The sequence below is a fragment of the Salmo trutta genome, chromosome 33 (genome assembly GCF_901001165.1).
Source record: "Salmo trutta chromosome 33, fSalTru1.1, whole genome shotgun sequence".
In the NCBI taxonomy this organism is placed as follows: Eukaryota; Metazoa; Chordata; class Actinopteri; order Salmoniformes; family Salmonidae; genus Salmo; species Salmo trutta.
In genome coordinates, this window is record NC_042989.1 from 4,703,942 (window position 1) to 4,722,435 (window position 18,494).

Consider the following 18,494-nt stretch of genomic DNA (forward strand, 5'->3'; position numbering starts at 1 on the left):
AGCATGTGACAAATACACATAGATTTGATGTGATTTCTAAGTAGAATTATACAAACAGCAGACTGATTGAGGCAGTGATTGAGGCAGTATGTGTCCAGCGCAACCTCTAAGACGTGGTGGTAACGTTGTTTTGGTGCTAATCACCATGGACGTAATGTAAGCGCCTTCATTTTTGGAACAGTGAAACCTGGACACATGTTGCTTGCTTTGCACATCTTAAGTCAATACAGCGACTGCCAAAGCACCGCTGGAAAAGCGTTAGATTCTCCCGATAGCCGATTATGTGATATAATATTATATGAGACGGATCCCACTGCTTGATAGGCAGACAAGATACTTGAGACAGTTATGAACTGGTAGGACCGTTGTGTAGCCTGTAGCGGGAAATGTCAGCATAAATACAATACTGACAATTTGTCTGTTACATAAACATCTATTGTCGGAGTTTCATATAGGCAGGGAATAGGGGGAAATGTCTGCATGGAAATATGTATATATATAGCTTGTGTGTATATTATCGTGTATAATATCATAATATATGTAAATAAAGGATAGAGGCCAATATGATTAGAGGGAGTCAATGAGAGATAGGGGAAACACAAAACAGATTAAGTACAAGAAAATAAGTTACCTTTATTTAACTAGGCAAGTCAGTTAAGAACAAATTCTTATTTACAATGACGGCCTAGGAACAGTGGGTTAACTGCCTGGTTCGGGGGCAGAACAACAGATTTTTACCTTGTCATCTTGGGGATTCGATCTAGCAACCTTTCGGTGTAAAGCTCTAACCACTAGGCTACCTGCCGCCCCATAACCGATAATATTCCTCGAAATTCATCAATCATTTGGCAGGATGGCGTGATTTACTTCATTCCAGTCAAGGGAGTAGCCTACTGGTCAATCATTCCATATCGATACATTCATATGTTGAGAATATCGATGCGGTGCAAACACTATGGTATTAAAATATTTAAAATATATTTAAAATTCAAGGTGGGTTAAAATGTGCAAAGAAACACTTGAGATACCCAGTCTGGTCTGGTGGAGGGCGCTATACTTATTCTGCTGGACCTCTCTCTCAAAACAAATGTAGCCTAGTACCAAGCATACCCTCGTTTACTAGTTTTCTACAATGGCTTTGCCTTATACAACAACAACACATTACAATGTATAAAATTCAGTAACAGATATTTTTCTGAACTATTTGAGAAAATAGCTCGACCAAATCTAAACATGGGTGTTGGGAAAAGAAAAGTATCGCGTTGGCCCAGTTCGGCAACCTCAATATTGGCCTATAGTCATGTCGTGCAAGAAATGTTTAAACTATAAGGCTGCTCTGGTGACAATGCAATATAAAATACAGTGGAATAACCAACATGATATCTGGGACTAGCATGAACACACACATAGGAGGCGTTTCCTCTTCTAAAATTCAGAATGGTCTAGAACAGGGCCTGGTTGTAGCCTTTTGGGGGCCCTAAACCAGATTTGGTTGGGAGCCCCCCCACCCCGCAGCAAAACATTTTAGTGGCCCCCGCTTGATGGTGGAGAGAAAAATGTTACGTTTTAAAGTTCATTTCCTCCAATTCTACACATTTTGCCACGGGGAGTAGAGAAAATGTTGCAGTTTTAAAGGCCCAGTGCGGTCAAAAACTTGATTTACCTGTGATTTATATTTATTTCCACTATGAGGTTGTGAAATAGTAAACATGTGGATAATGTCCTTTTTAGTGTAAGAGCTGTTTGAAAAGACCGCCTAAAATGTCTGCCTGTTTTGGTGGAATGGAGTTTTGGCCTTCCCATGGTGACATCAAAATTAATTAATGGACCAATAAGAGAGTTCCAAACCTCTGCTAATAACAGCTAATTTTCAGGTTTCCCCTCCCCACGCAGACCACTCCCAGACAGTCCTAGCAAAATTCATGCTTGAGAAATTGCTCTTTGCCAAGAAGCAATTTGTTTATTTTTTACAATTTTAATTGAAAACAATCACTGTAAGGTAGTTTGTTACCCAAAAATTATTTGATATTGAGATAAAAACGGCTGCATTGGACCTTTTAAAGCAAGTTTCCTGCAATTCTACCAATTGTGTAATTATTTATGCCATGTTAATATGATATCTGAATGAGAATGACTACCAAAATCAAATGGGGGCGCCCTGGAAGTCAGGGCCCCAGGGCACATTTAGATAGCTGGCTAGACTACCAATCTAAAAATTGTTAGCGGACATGGCTAATTGAGTGACTGAGTGACTGACATAAGATAAAAACTGTTGATGCACAACCACATTTGGAATTTGCACCTGTGTGTTCCACTACTATTATTCTCAATAGTAAATTGAGATGAGACTGAGTTCCTAAACTCCCTAGCGGCTGGAGCCCTAAGCAACCACTTATGCCTGGAATCGGCCCTGGTCTAGGGGTACATTAACCCCTTTCCTCTTTGCATAAAATAATGGCACGAGCCACCCCGGGAACATCCTGCACGCGCTATTTATATTCACCGAGAGGGCCACATTAGTCTGCCATATAGGATCACATTATAATAACGCTATTTATATTCACCGAGAGGGCCACATTAGTCTGCCATATAGGATCACATTATAATAACGCTATTTACATTCACCGAGAGGGCCACATAGGATCACATTATAATAACGCGTATATGCCTACTTATACAATGCCATAATGGTCGACGGTGTGTTAACCTACCTCTATGAGAATGGAAGACGCCTGGGAAGACATATGATCCTTTGCCTCCCGGGTCTGGTACATCCTCCTGCACTATTTAGATTCAGTACCTACCGAGCTGAAGGTCTTATCCTTATAAGGGCACATTAAGCTACTCCAAGACCAGTCCAATGCGCCCTGTGTTGTTTGCCACAACTAACTCCACTGCATGCAACGTTTTTTGATTTCATAGTTGTCGAAATATCTGCACAGTTCAGTCAGGAATAATGTTTGTATTGGTACGTATTGATTACACAGTGCAATTAAAACGAGGCATAGTCCTATAATAAAAAAAAACATCATTGGGCTATCTGATGCACTCAAAAATGTTTATTAGCAAATACTGATCTAAACATATGCCTTAATTATCTAAATTAGTATTGAAACAGAATGATATCACCATGCAGCCAAAATAGCAGCAAACATGCCATATGATAAGACCCATACATGGTTATCTTTAAAAAATGAATATGCCTAGAACAGAGGTATGCTAATGTTGATCATTTAATGTATGCATTATCTTCGCCTAAAAAAGTACATGTCCCTTTGCTCCTGACTCTAGATTTGGTGCATAAAATTAAGGATTCCCGCATGGGTTACAAGCGAGATCAACAGACAGAAACGAAAATATTGAAATTGGGTTATTCCGTCAGCTGTCCTGTCGGTCTCACACATACCCTAAAACCAGATAGTCGTGTTTAACGGCTCAGGAAGGATGCGATGCGTTGACTTGCGCTCAGGACTATTCGACACGGTTAATTCTGTTTTAGTCAGCTATGATACATGCCTTAAATACCGTCAGGCCTACTTCAAATAAACAGGGCACCGCAAGGCTTTACCCTATACCATGCGCGCGGGACATTGTCCTGAACGGAGGACATGCATGGAGAGTTGAATTCATTTTTAGTCATGCTGTTCAGAATGCCGCAAAACGTCGCCTAAAAGTATTTAGCGACTCACTATTTGAGTCAAGTATGTAGCCTAATATATTGGAAAATATCTGATGAAAGAATACAAATCGTGGCAACACGGACATCAAAAGATTCCTCCTGATCTAACAGATTACATGACGTGCCATGGTAATCACCGTGACTGTCGTCGAAAAATTGCTCGTCACCTTTAATCTCCTCAGTGGTAGGTCATTTTATACCGTATTCATGAAATTACAAAATCAACTATTTCGGTGGATTGCAACGCATAGTGTAAATAAAAAAAGTCGGTTAGAATGAATAGGATAGAGATGATACAGTTATACATAGGATTCTGTAGGATTCTGTAGCCTCTTTACTAGTTATAGGCCTACACATGGAACACAACGTGTCATTTCAAATGGTGAATTCCTACCATATGGTTGGCTATAACAATAATAATACTGTAATAATAATAATAATAATAATAATAATAACAATAACAATATAGGCTACAGGAAGAAATCCACAGGTAGGCAAAAATATATAAAAATACATATTTTATTGCCTACCGATAACAATAAAAATACAACCAAGAACAATAACAACAACAATAATAGCCTAATCTGATGTAGTCCTAGTCCTAATATCGCTTGGGCTGTAAATACATTTTAGCCTAAATCTCACTGATGAAACACGATCATTATTATATCTGTAGGCAGTCTAAAGACCTCGAAAAGACCGTACATGTATCTATTTCACATTCCCCTACACACCTTGTTAACACTTATCTGTCAATGCCCAATTAAACCCTTCAGATATACGTCTCACTGCGATAAGATTAAGTTAGACAAAACGTGTGGACAGAAAGAACAGAGCTAAACAGACAAGGGACTTGAAGTCCCATCACTAGACACTTAGCTCTTCTTATTAGAACGTTAAGGTGATGGAATGGATGGCAAGCGAATTCCCTTGAGGCTTTGAGTTGGCCCCAATGCACTCGCGCCCCCGGGGAATTCGCACTTGAAGCTGGTTTGCTCATAATCCAAAAGGCTAGTTTTATAAATCATAAATAAACTACTTCAAATCTTGATCAACACTGCACCATACATGGTCCGAATGGGGCTGTATAACATTAGTATAATATTTGTACACCAAAATGCTTTTCAAATACCATCACTTCTGCAAGTATCTACAATAGCCTACTAATTGTTGAGCGGAGACCTCTGATCCCTCGGACGTGACCCTTTGTTATTTCAGTCATCGGAAGCACCTCAATGGAAACAAGTTGAGCACGTTTTCCAATGGTAAACATTATCCTTAACGCATTAGTGACTGCCATGAGCGAGCGGGGTCCAGGGGAATCGGCCATGCCGGGAACAAGCACATCAGGAACACCCATAGAGCAGCTGGAAAACGAGCTAGACATTCAGAGTTCAGTGATCAGTAATCTGGAATCTCTCGCCGCTATAACAGACGAGGGCCCTGGAAGACACGGACAGCAAGAAGATGGTTAGAGTCTACGCCAATCTTGACAAATGAAGTGCAGAATAAGCTGGAGCACGTATCTGCGTGTAGCATAGGCCTATATAAAGGCTAGTGTTGATCTACTGAAATCTATTTCTAAGATGGGGAGCAAACGAAGCTTACTGTTGTGAAGTGACCCTTAGCAATAAGAGAAAGGGAAAGCCGTGAGCACAGGTCAACCATTGAGAGCTTCAAGAGCTAAGGTTTCTCGTGTAAACAGGAAGCGAAGCGTCCGATTACCTGCGTGTGTAAGGCATCCGATATCGCCTGTCAGATGGGTGAAATATAGGTGCCGGGGTAGTCAGCGCATTCATGGTATGTAGGGTAGTCTATAAATTGAATAAATAAACATGACATAACAGCATACAATATTTCGTAATAACGGAGAATGTATTTGACATATGCTATTATAAGTTATTATAACTGCTTATTTGTATAAATACATTTTGTCGAATATACAAATCGAACATTTATTCAAGCTATTCAGTCCGTTTTCATGTAAGCTAGAGATGGCGCGTTGTAACTTTTTTAAACACTCAGTTGAATGTCAATATACAACCAAGGTTATATGTCGAAATATACCTTTTTTTTTTGTATCTCAATTTTAGAAATAATAAGGATTATTCACAACAACATTGAACCAAAAGTGTATTAGTAGCCTATATGGAATGAGTTATAATAGGACCCAAAGCCCGAATCAGACAGCAGATGTGTTCTGCAGGCTACTGCTCACCGTCCACATACACCTATTTGTTTTTGGTTGTGTACTTTATAAGTCAACGCCGATACATACCAAATCAAACAATTTGTTTGCCTTGCTTTGGAGTCCATGTCACGATGTGCAACTATTCTGAATGTCTAATGTGATGTATTTGGTTGGTGAATGAAGACATCCACGCACGTTAAGCTATCCAGTTTAACTTAGATAATATCAATATGTAGGCTACCAATTTTACTTTCATACCACATTAATTCCTCACTGACAATATAGGCAAACAAAATCCAAACACTTGGATTGCCACTGACTATTACATTGGGATTGTTGCATTGCTGATTTATCCTGTAGCGTAGTTCATTGTTATGATTCATAATCACAATATTCATATACTTGTACTTACTTATATGTCATTTACCATTCCAGTAGAGTGCAATTCATAATTGCAATTCGTGGTGGTAAGTTAACACTGTCTGTAGTTCCGGAAGAGAGGAAGTTGCCTTGCTGCACGAGCACAAACTTTCAGACCAATAGGAAAGCGTCTCTCTATAAACTCAAACTTCCATTGGCGGACCTAGCCTCGCCGAGAAGAAAAGTTTTGGAAGTCCGGCCCATGATTTGTCTGGATTGAAATGTAAGCCTGTCTCCCCTGCTATCAGGAAACAGATCGCGGATTTGTCCTTCTCACTACTATCGTCAGTTCGGTTAACACAGTACCCGTGGCCGGAGGAGAGCGAGGATTTGTGCTCCCCTAGACAGGTTTCCGGACACCAGCGAAACTGGACTCGGAACTGGACGGAAGGCGTAACTCCGAGATCCCAATAATAATTTGTGGACTAAACGCAATGGGTAAGTTTATATGGAAATGTTGTGTGGCCGATGATGGAGTTAGTCTATAACAGGCACTCGACCGGATATTCCTACATCTTTCAAGGAACGAATTATACCTAACATTCTAATGAATCAATTATGATTGTAGGCCTATGGCTTGAAAAGCGATGGTATGGCTACAAATAAAGGCCGAGCCGTTTTGAGCTCCAGTTGGTTTCATTATGGGATTTTCCAGTGGCCAGTATTAATAGCCAATTAGTAAAACTATAGCATAGCTATGCGTAAAACATATTTTTACTGCAAATGTATATTGAAATTCAAATACAACGGTATAACAATGGAGCAGTATGTTATGTACAAACTGAAAATGTGCGGGGGTTTTATTTGCAGGGGGCAGCCTAATGGTGGGACATGTTTTTATTTTAATCACACGCTTACTGAATCGATTCTTGCGCAACTGTTTCGAGTGCATTAAATACATATATCCCAATACATTTAAGACAATTTCATATGCTGTAAATAAGCATTTCATTTGTCCTTAATGGGTTGAAAACGACGTTGCAGACCGCAGTATGTCGACTAAGGACTCGGGAACGGGAGGCACGATTAACAACACTAGACCTAAAGGGCCTTTACAGGCTACTACAGCTACAAGTCGTCCAATTTAAGATTTGTGTTTCATTGTGTTGCCTCTGTGTATGTTTCCATGACACCAGAGCCAGCCTTTGGAGAGGTGAACCAGCTCGGCGGGGTTTTTGTCAACGGCAGACCGCTTCCCAACGCAATCCGGCTGCGGATTGTAGAGCTCGCCCAGCTGGGCATCAGGCCTTGCGACATCAGCAGACAACTCCGGGTCTCCCACGGCTGCGTCAGCAAGATACTGGCCCGGTACAACGAGACCGGCTCTATACTCCCGGGAGCGATCGGGGGCAGCAAACCAAGGGTCACCACGCCTACAGTGGTCAAGCACATACGGACATACAAGCAGAGGGACCCGGGTATCTTCGCCTGGGAGATCCGGGACAGGCTACTGGCTGACGGAGTTTGTGACAAGTTCAATCTACCATCTGTGAGCTCCATCAGTAGGATCCTCCGCAACAAGATTGGGAATCTGTCCCAGCAGAGCCAGTATGAGTCCAGCAAGCAGTCGTCTCACCCACCACCACAACCAACGCTACCATACAACCACATATACTCGTATCCGACCCCCATCGGAGCCTCTGGGACCAAAGTACCAACTCCCCCGGGCATGCACTCCCTCCCTGGACACATGGCTATGCACAGGATATGGCCCTCCTCCCACTCGGTAACAGATATTCTGGGGATTCGGTCGATAACAGAGCAACAAAGTAAGCATGATTTTTACTTTGGTACGTGGGCAAACCAATTGCTTTAGTAAATGGTTAAAATTAATAGGAAAGCGCATGGGTTAGGGTATGTCTGTCTGTGTGTGTGTGTGTGTGTGTGTGTGTGTGTGTGTGTGTAGTGGGCCTAGTGGCAAGATGTGTAACTTTATTCATTTGGAGGTATTTAGTTAAAAAATATATGACCAATGCACATACCGGTCTGTATATGCACTATATTACTAACTAATAACAGATAAAAGAGTGACTATTCTGGAACAAAATGCAAAAATAAATTGGCAAAGTTAATTATGTGTTATTTTGCCAGTATTGGTGAGTGCATACATGAGTAAAGTTGAGTTCCTAGTTCAAAGGTTGCATTAAAACAGATGGTTAAAGGAAGGCTTGCACTAATAATTAAAGGGCGGATGTGGAATATTAGTGGGTTAATGAAGGGAAGGCGCAGCGGTGCACGAGGAGATGAACTAAAATCAAAATGAGGTGTTCAAAGCTTTGCCATGCCATGTCTTACAGCCAGACATTTTGTTCTTGCGTGCCTTGCTTCAAAATAGACTCCCCTGAAATGTAGTTTCACATGCTTTTAGTCTACCAGGCTGCTCCAATAGGCTACACTGAACTAGGCTACTAGACCTGTGTTGTTCCCTAAAGGCCCGATCCGAGTTTAGAGAACTTATTTTTGTTACTTACAGTCAGGTTTGGACAGTTAGTTTTCACTAGTGTGCTACCACACATACAAGTCTGTTTTGGAAACATTATAAAGCAAACCTGACCTCCGTCAATCATGATACATTACTGTTGTTGTGAATACCATTTTTAGTGACAACGTTTCTTGTGTTAGCAGAGTGTTAGATGTCAGTCGACCACCTATGCGCTTGTCATAACCGTGCTTCTGTCAGAAGGGAGAACGGCCTCGAGTCTCACCGCCTTGTGGATATAAACATGCCCTTCTCCTTAGTGCTTGTATAGTCCATGAGGCCTCGACCATGCCATGAATTAACTTAACTCAGACAATCTAAACAACAAGGCTTCGCCCCTCAAAGGCAGCGCCGATCTTCAAGCCGAACAAGAATTCCCGGATGCCTTTATAAACAACTTATGCATTTCCAAATTATTTGCAGATGTTTGCTGCAGGTTTTGAAAGCCGAAATAAGTGTCCTGTACACTGAATGACGTGAGGCCTTTTAGCGCCACAATCACTTCGCCAGCCTAGAGACTCAGGGTTTTAATCAAACAAATCCCTTACTATGACATAGAACTGCTATTGGGTTTACACTACAACAGTAGAGGGATACAGTAGACCTATTCTAAGACGAAGAGCGTTGACGCATATGGCGAATATCGCCGTCATGCGTAAAGATGCGTAAATCATCATAATTGCATTTGAATTATGGCGATATTTCCAAAGGCGTTGGTCATCAAATGGCACTCTCTTGCTCTCTCTCTCTCTCACACACACACACACACACCTTTCGCATTGCACTGCACTATTTTATAAGCCAGGCCTACCATGCCATCAAGAAAGGAAAATAAAGTACCATGCATATTCCTTCCTCGAATTAACCTAAGACAGCTTTATGTCAGTGAATGATTATTAAGGAAATAGCAAGAGACCCAAACATTTTAGACCGACAAAAATATTTAAACAAATGTCTATGCACAAAATACACAACTCCAAGTAAAACCTGCTTTGTTGAAAGAAAGAAAAGGAGGCCGAGAAAAAAAATGATCGACCCAATGGTCTTCTCAAGTTACAACACTGGTGGGCTTGCTTTTCCAATTCTAAACGTTAGCACCCGTGTATAATATCATATCCATCATGTACAAAGGGGAAACGGTTAAAGTACATCTAATTTGTCCCCACAGAAAGACTGGTTTGGTTAAATGTTACTGACCATTACAGCAATGTGCTGTTTCGGTTTGATCAGTAGGCTTAAGGCAAACACACACACACACACACACACACACACACACACACACACACACACACACACACACACACACACGGGTTCTAGGCGCCCTCTGTATAAAATATAAGTTGGCCTAGAATTAATTCAGATTTGAAATGCCAAAAAGCTTTTTAAGTATAGGAATGTCTATGCATAAAATCGCAAATGTTGATCTTTCAAGTATTTTTCGTGTCTTTGCTGGATAACTTTTTGTTGTGGGGGGGGTTTGCTAAAAAGCTGTAGGGTGATGGTGAGGTGATATCAATGCCTAGGATGGTAGATGGGAGTGGTAGCGTGAAGTCTCTTCGGTTCATCTCCTCTGACTTCCCTCTCCTCTGTCTCTGTCTGTTTTGCCCCATGCAGTTAGTGACAATTCGTCCTTTCCCAGTGGCAAACTAGAAGAATGGAGCGTTATAAACAGGACGCATTTTCCGCCGTCAGCAAGCTCTCCACTAGTCAATGGCGTGCAGGATGATAAACCACCGCATTCTATAGAACCTGAAGCAAAATACAAACAGGTAAAAGGAAACACATCCTTGATCAATAAAATTGCATCCTCGCCCATCTCTAACCTAATGTGTGTTAATCTCAACAACGGTGTAGTACAATATGATACCCTTCCATTTTTGGCCCACACTTATTGTATAATCCACGTAGAGTATGCTTTCTCGGCGCTTTCAAGTCATATTGACACGCTCTCTCCGCTGGGTGTGAGCGGTATGCCTCCAGACAACACACCGCACCGCAGAGTGTTTTGGGCCTAGGCTAAGGGTTGTTCTGACGGCTACATTAGGCCTACTGTGCTATTACATTACTATTACGTGTTGTAGTTTTGTAACCATCATTGGCATACGATTGATACCGTTCCGTGACAAATTAACCATGTACCTTGGACCCCATGACTCATCAATTTCCTTGCGTGTGACAGCGTGTTGACAAATGGACATGTACTGAGAAGCTCATTGGCTGTCATTAGCATAGCACGCCAAATTTAGATTTAGTTTGAACAGCTTTTGTCGATATAGCCAAACGTTGCATGGCCAAACGCTGTAGGTATAATATATTTGAGAAATTATTTTGTATTTTTTGTTGTTGAAAATCGGTGTTTTTTTTTTTTTACTTTGTATTTTGCAGCCACTTGTCTTTGTCTTACAAGGTTGAGACTTTAGGGATATGAACGAAGAAAAAATCATTTTGTATAGACTTCTCAAGTCCTCATATTTTCGACCAGTGAACGTGGCACGAGGAATCAAGTCGTTGATTTACGTCATTGGACAAGTTTCTACGGTTTACTTTTTGTTGCGAGAAGAGAAAATCCATAAGCACGAAACGGAGACAGGCCGACTCATAAGTTAATAATAAAAGTCTAGCCGTTGGAGAAAGATTATTTAAATGTTTAAATTCAAATTCAAATTTGAGTGTTGTGGTTGTATATGTTATGCTTACAAGGATCATTAGGACTTCCTAATTGCATTACATTTCCATATTGTCTTAGCCAATGTGCTAAAATAACTAATATTAGGCCTAATGTAAATGAAAAATAAGACCGAAGTTTAAATAATTAAAACGTAATGATACATTTAAATTTGTTGACCAGTAGACTACATTTAGGCCTATTTAACCCCCAATAATGATTTGCACGCTGATCTAATAGAAGTTGAAAGGCATTGTTGAAATTGTGGGTTCATTCAATCGGAACTTATCCCCATGCACTAATAGGCCTATAGTCGAAAAACGTCTTATATTTTAGTGTGTATAAACTTTGTTCATTCCAAAGGTTTAATGAAGAACGTCTCACTAGACTCGGGATAGTCTTGCGTGAGAAAATATGGTGCATTTTATGTTGCAAAATAATATATCGACTGCAAACAACGTGTGAGGTAGAGGGACGAGGGAGAGGACAGGGAGTGTGAGCGTGCGTGAGGGATATATTACGTGTAAGAAAGTGAGAGGGGGTGAGGCATGCATAATTGGTATGATATATCGTCGGAGCCACGCGATCTATCTCGAGTTATGCGTGGTAACCTCAATATATTCAATAGGCTACGGTTTGATGCATCAATGGAGACAAATGATGCAGAATAACACATGCGGCGCCGGTGATATAACTCCCTGGGATAAAAATATGAAGAAGAAAAAACCTAGCCCAATGCCTATATGAATAGTAGCCCTATAAATTGCATAATCCGCCATAGGTCAAGTGTGTATTTTTTACTTCTACTTACTTTATATTTTGTGATTTTGTATATGGCAAAGTCTGATCTAAAGCAATCATCACAATATAAGAAACACTTATAATTCGATTTTTTTACTATCAAAATGTTCAACTATTTTGATAGTAATTTGTAACGTATGCCTTTCTCTGCGTGCCACAGGCTGCTATAGGCCTATACTTGTCAATGGAACTTTATGTGTAGACGATAAATTGCTGATGTACTAGAACCTTTCAAAATGGTGCATATGCTATCCTATAGGCCCATATTTCAAAGCACAATACACATACTGCAGTCCGCACGCACTTTCGAACACTCTACTCGTCCGCCCTCACCCCATGCACACCCACAGTCCCCCCCTCCTTATAATACAACTCGAGTAGTCTTGTGGCGACTGAAGTAAGAAGTGGAGATTTTCAAAAAGCCGAAGGCCAATTGCTATATATTGATTATGTACAAATTCAAATACGTTGCTAAAATAAGGATTATTTTTCTCAGATCTTTCGAGTGTCAGCGAACAGCGCATGTAGCCTATGCAGCTGAAACGGCACAGTTATTTTCTGATAAGAATGGAACATAAAAAACTACCTCCCAATGACGGGTCAACAAAAGCGTTAACAGATGAATAAAGACGATTTTTTGTTTTTATCTAACACACACGTAAGCATAAAAAAAATGAATTCAAGATGTATCTCAGCCTGAAATCAAATAAATAAATCGTAACTTCGGGTTCTAGGGGTTCCTACATGTAGAACCTGATGTTTCTCTTAAACTGTACTTGAGGAGTCCCAGTCCTGCGCCTACGGGGCTGAGGGTGAGCTATCAATGTCACTTTTTGGAAGAATTGAATCATTAACTTTCGATTTAAGGTAATGACACACACATACATAAACAGTGCCCACGGCTCGGATGTGATGTTTAAATGCCTTTCTTCCGCTCCGGAATTCTAGAGTCTAGAGGACAGTTTTTTTTTAATCAGACATAACATAGACCATTAGGTTTCATGCTAATGACAAATCACTGGTTTTGACTGACATTTTGGATACGACAGCATTTTCCCCACAGTTAAGCTATTATTTATTATTACAGCATTGAATGCATTTCAAGGCTTCTGTAGCCTAAATACCTCGAGATATTGGATTCTATTAAATAGGAGAACATATTTCTTATCAGGCTAAAGACTGCCTTGTGCAGCGTGTTCTTATATCAGTTCAGTGGCTGCCCATTCAATTGCAATTTGAATTGCTTTTATCCGTCAACAGAGATTATTCTCAGTCATCCGGTTCGTTAGATGCTTGTGCGTTTAGAAGAAAACACACTGCATGGAAACGATCATCAAAAATAATGCGAATTATTTAACGAAATAAAAACATTGGTAAGCCTGTCTTTTCCGTTTGCCAGAATTTACTGTAGAATCGATAGACGTTAATAGAGCTCTTGCACACAACAGGCAAGCCAAGGACTGTCTTTTTTTAAAGTATGACTTAACATTGAATATTGACAAATAAAGGGGCGAGACAAACAAAAATTAAGCCTATGTGAAAAGCAAGGCGTGTAGAATATCATGATTGGATCGACTGAATCTAGCCTATTCCAATAAACCTGTATGTGTGTGATGTGTGTATTTCATTATTTAGCAATATCCAATAACGGGGGAAAAAAAATATTGTATCAAATTAAGATATGAGCAACATGGGCTAGGCAAGTCTTCTTCCTGAACTATTTTTTGTTTTCACAAATTGAAATATCTTGAAAAAACTAAACATAAATTAAAAGCAGTGGGCCTACGGAAATACTCGGTAGAAAAACGAGATCATTTAACCTCAAACTAAAATGCCATTATGTAAGTTGGCCCATAGCATTTTGCTTAGTGAAATATAAAATATCAGTTAAATATATAGCCTCCTATAAAACGGAAAGCGATTAGAATTGGAGTATTGCACGTGCCCGTCATGGCCGTGGATTTCAGTCGAAAGAGAGAAAAAAAACAATAGGCAATGGTTGTTTAGGTTGAGGAAATCCTGGACAAATATCAGACAGGAACGAGAAGTATGCTCACTTCTGCAGAAACCATTCTTATTCTCACTAGTCATAGAATAGACCACCCACGCATATAATGTTGAATTGTGTGAATTCTTCAAGTTATGTTTTGTCATGGTGCCAAATAGTCCTCATGCTTAACCCTGTACTTTTCTTTCCCCTTTCCCTTCTTCATTTCTGTCGTTCCAAATCTCCTCTCTCTCAATAAACCCTCAACTTCTCCCAACCCCTATTGTATTCAGCCCCCATTTCACGTTGTATACCGCACCACTGTACCCTTCACCCAAATTCGAACTCAACCCTAACCCTCACCTACTCTCACTTCTCCCTCTCCTTTTCCTCCTCTCTCTCTCTCTCGCTCTCTCCACATCCCTCACTGCCATACTATATCACATTTCCCTTGCACCTCTCCTCCTCCCCATGTCTCACCTTCTCTCTCTACCTCTGTCTAACCTTGTGTTTCTCTCCTCTCCCTCTAACAGACGCAGAGTGGCCTGCCCACAGTGAACAGTTATGTCTCTCCACCTACCGCTCTTACCTGTGTCTCACTCCCAGAACGCTTCAATGGTCTCACCATCCTCTCTCTCTCTCTCTCTCCTCTCCCTGACAGACGCAGAGTGGCTTGCCCACAGTGAACAGTTATGTCACAGCGCCCAGCATCCCAGCCTACCCCCCTCCCACCCCAGTGTCGCCCTACATGGGGTACAGCGCCACCACGTCGGCCTATGTGACCGGTCCCACATGGCAGCCGCACAGTGGCAGTGCTCTCTATCACCACAGCTGTGACAACATCACCGCTCCACTGGCCTTCAAGGGTATGACAGCCCACCACCGTAACGCCATCCACCCCCATGCCCACCCCATCACGGCCTCAGCACTGTAGAACACAGACAGACGGGCCGGTCGGACGGACGGAGAGACAGAGGGAAGAAGAGGGGGAGCAGGACAGACGGACGGGCGGATGGAGATAAAAGAGGAGGGAGGGAGAGAGGGAGGAAGGAGATAAGGAGCAGGACAGAAGGAGAAATGGAGAGACAAGTCCTCCTTTACCATGTCTGGAGCCAGCTCATTACACTCAACTCTTCCGTATTTATATGGTGACCTCACCTAGGCCCCATATCCATCACAGCATTCTCTTCCATACCAAAGACATGGTGACCTCACCTAGGCCCCATACCCATCACAGCATTCTCTTCCATACCAAAGACATGGTGACCTCACCTAGGCCCCATATCCATCACAACATTCTCTTCCATACCAAAGACAAGGTGACCTCACCTAGGCCCCATATCCATCACAGCATTCTCTTCCATACCAAAGACATGGTGACCTCACCTCGGCCCCATACCCATCACAACATTCTCTTCCATACCAAAGACATGGTGACCTCACCTAGGCCCCATACCCATCACAGCATTCTCTTCCATACCAAAGACATGGTGACCTCACCTAGGCCCCATACCCATCACAGCATTCTCTTCCATACCAAAGACATGGTGAACTCACCTAGGCCCCATCCCCATCACAGCATTCTCTTCCATACCAAAGACATGGTGACCTCACCTAGGCCCCATGCCCATCACAGCATTCTCTTCCATACCAAAGACATGGTGACCTCACCTAGGCCCCATACCCATCACAACATTATCTTCCATACCAAAGACATGGTGATCTCACCTAGGCCCCATACCCATCACAGCATTCTCTTCCATACCAAAGACATGGTGACCTCACCTAGGCCCCATACCCATCACAGCATTCTCTTCCATACCAAAGACATGGTGACCTCACCTAGGCCCCATACCCATCACAGCATTCTCTTCCATACCAAAGACATGGTGACCTCACCTAGGCCCCATACCCATCACAGCATTCTCTTCCATACCAAAGACATGGTGACCTCACCTAGGCCCCATACCCATCACAGCATTCTCTTCCATACCAAAGACATGGTGACCTCACCTAGGCCCCATACCCATCACAACATTCTCTTCCATACCAAAGACATGGTGACCTCACCTAGGCCCCATACCCATCACAGCATTCTCTTCCATACCAAAGACATGGTGACCTCACCTAGGCCCCATACCCATCACAACATTCTCTTCCATACCAAAGACATGGTGACCTCACCTAGGCCCCATACCCATCACAGCATTCTCTTCCATACCAAAGACATGGTGACCTCACCTAGGCCCCATACCCATCACAACATTCTCTTCCATACCAAATACATGGTGACCTCACCTAGGCCCCATACCCATCACAGCATTCTCTTCCATACCAAAGACATGGTGACCTCACCTAGGCCCCATATCCATCACAGCATTCTCTTCCATACCAAAGACATGGTGACCTCACCTAGGCCCCATACCCATCACAACATTCTCTTCCATACCAAAGACATGGTGACCTCACCTAGGCCCCATATCCATCACAGCATTCTCTTCCATACCAAAGACATGGTGACCTCACCTAGGCCCCATACCCATCACAACATTATCTTCCATACCAAAGACATGGTGACCTCACCTAGGCCCCATATCCATCACAGCATTCTCTTCCATACCAAAGACATGGTGACCTCACCTAGGCCCCATCCCCATCACAGCATTCTCTTCCATACCAAAGACATGGTGACCTCACCTAGGCCCCATATCCATCACAACATTCTCTTCCATACCAAAGACATGGTGACCTCACCTAGGCCCCATACCCATCACAACATTCTCTTCCATACCAAAGACATGGTGACCTCACCTAGGCCCCATACCCATCACAACATTCTCTTCCATACCAAAGACACGGTGTGGAGAACTCAAGTTAAACGCACAGTTAAAAACAGGACATGGAAGGGAAACCTTGCCACACTATCTACAGACATGACACTGGTCTGTGGCCCTGCAGAAAGCTGGCAGGACAGGTGTATTGAAGGACTGACTGGCTGTTTCTCATATTTCCATGGCGGAAATTGTGCCATTCTCATCAAGAACTTGCCTCTTAAACCCATTTCTGCACACTTCTCTGCAAATGTTATTAGGGACAGGAGCTAAAATACTGTATGAGAATCACAACCATGAGGAAAACAACGTTTGCATTTAAGTGTTTCAGGGGTGATATCAATTGGTATTGTTTGGGTTGTTTGTATTTTTCTTTTTTGTTTATTATTTTGATAAAATTTACGATCTTAATATTGAACATTGTTTTTTCACTTCTCGACTTAAATGTATGCCAAAGCTTCGGAGAAGTTATCTTCATGTTTATTTATTAGACTGACTAAAAGGTACTAGGGTTTAACGAAGTACAATCACTACATCAGAAGGCCACGGTGGAAACAGTATAGGCCTATATGGATGTTCCCAACACACTTTGGCAGCATTCGTCTTCTGCCTAATGTTTGAAACTACATTATGATAAAAACAGTACAGCTGCACAGGTCCAATCTATCCACAATGAAATTGAATGTATCTTAATTAAAGGAAATTGTTTGGATTTTACCCGATTCTTCCTGAATTGTAGCAGTTGTTTCAAAGACATTTCAAAAACTCGTGTTAGGACTATCAAGAAGAAAAAAAATAACCTTCTGCGTGAAATAATATTCTACACACTTTTAAAAGTCACACGCGTCGTACTAAATTAACCCAGTGTTGTATAAATATATGCAATCATTTGATACATTTTAAGCAAGCGCTTAGGCCTACATGAAAGATTTTTGATGGTCATAAAATCGTTCAAATTTGTCAGTGATATTAGGCTATATGTTAGCTACGACTCGAGGTTCAGAATGGCTGAACATCTACAGTATTTACAATAACTTCTCGAAACATTCTCTGTGTGTTGCGACTTTCTTCGGCCAACCTAATGATCGCTTGCCATGAGGCGAGAAGGACCGGATGTTTCGTGGGTGATTCAACAGCGCATCGGGCGTAGTGATGTATCGGCAGAGTGGTATACGGAGGCTGTCTCATATAAAATTGATTCACTTGGAATTTGGGCTAGGAAAAACGTGGTAAGGTTGCCGACGGGTGCTCTACAATTTCGTAATCCATAGAGAATACATTTCGTTCTTTCTCCTTTTCCCCTTAATGGCATTTTGACTCGGAATAGGTAGGCCGCATTCCAGTTATGCATGTGTTTGAATTTATTTTGACCATTGTAACCTTCTCCTACCGATCATATCTTTACCCATATTAAAATGCACAGCTTTTGGCGTAGATAACA

At 41.8% G+C, this 18,494-nt stretch overlaps 2 protein-coding genes and 1 long non-coding RNA gene across 4 annotated transcripts; 2 read left to right on the forward strand and 1 right to left on the reverse strand.

The window, feature by feature from the left end:
- Positions 1–3,044: 3,044 nt before the first annotated feature.
- On the reverse strand, positions 3,045–6,401 carry LOC115172273 (uncharacterized). 2 transcript variants are annotated; one of them, XR_003871412.1, is made up of 3 exons: positions 6,283–6,401; positions 5,405–5,493; positions 3,045–5,122 (listed from the first exon to the last, which is right to left on the reverse strand). It is a non-coding gene; the product is annotated as an uncharacterized LOC115172273 (long non-coding RNA). The 2 variants fall into 2 exon arrangements; XR_003871411.1 differs by having other exon boundaries at positions 5,405–6,401.
- Positions 6,402–6,428: 27 nt separating this feature from the next.
- Positions 6,429–15,478, forward strand: pax9 (paired box 9). The gene is made up of 4 exons (XM_029729570.1): positions 6,429–6,728; positions 7,427–8,059; positions 10,384–10,538; positions 14,884–15,478. The coding sequence occupies exons 1-4, from the start codon at positions 6,725–6,727 to the stop codon at positions 15,154–15,156; spliced, it is 1,065 nt and encodes a 354-aa protein (XP_029585430.1). The 5' UTR covers positions 6,429–6,724; the 3' UTR covers positions 15,157–15,478.
- LOC115172271 (uncharacterized) lies at positions 15,343–18,494 on the forward strand. Its single transcript, XM_029729569.1, has 2 exons — positions 15,343–17,020; positions 17,078–18,494. The coding sequence occupies exons 1-2, from the start codon at positions 15,368–15,370 to the stop codon at positions 17,324–17,326; spliced, it is 1,902 nt and encodes a 633-aa protein (XP_029585429.1). The 5' UTR covers positions 15,343–15,367; the 3' UTR covers positions 17,327–18,494.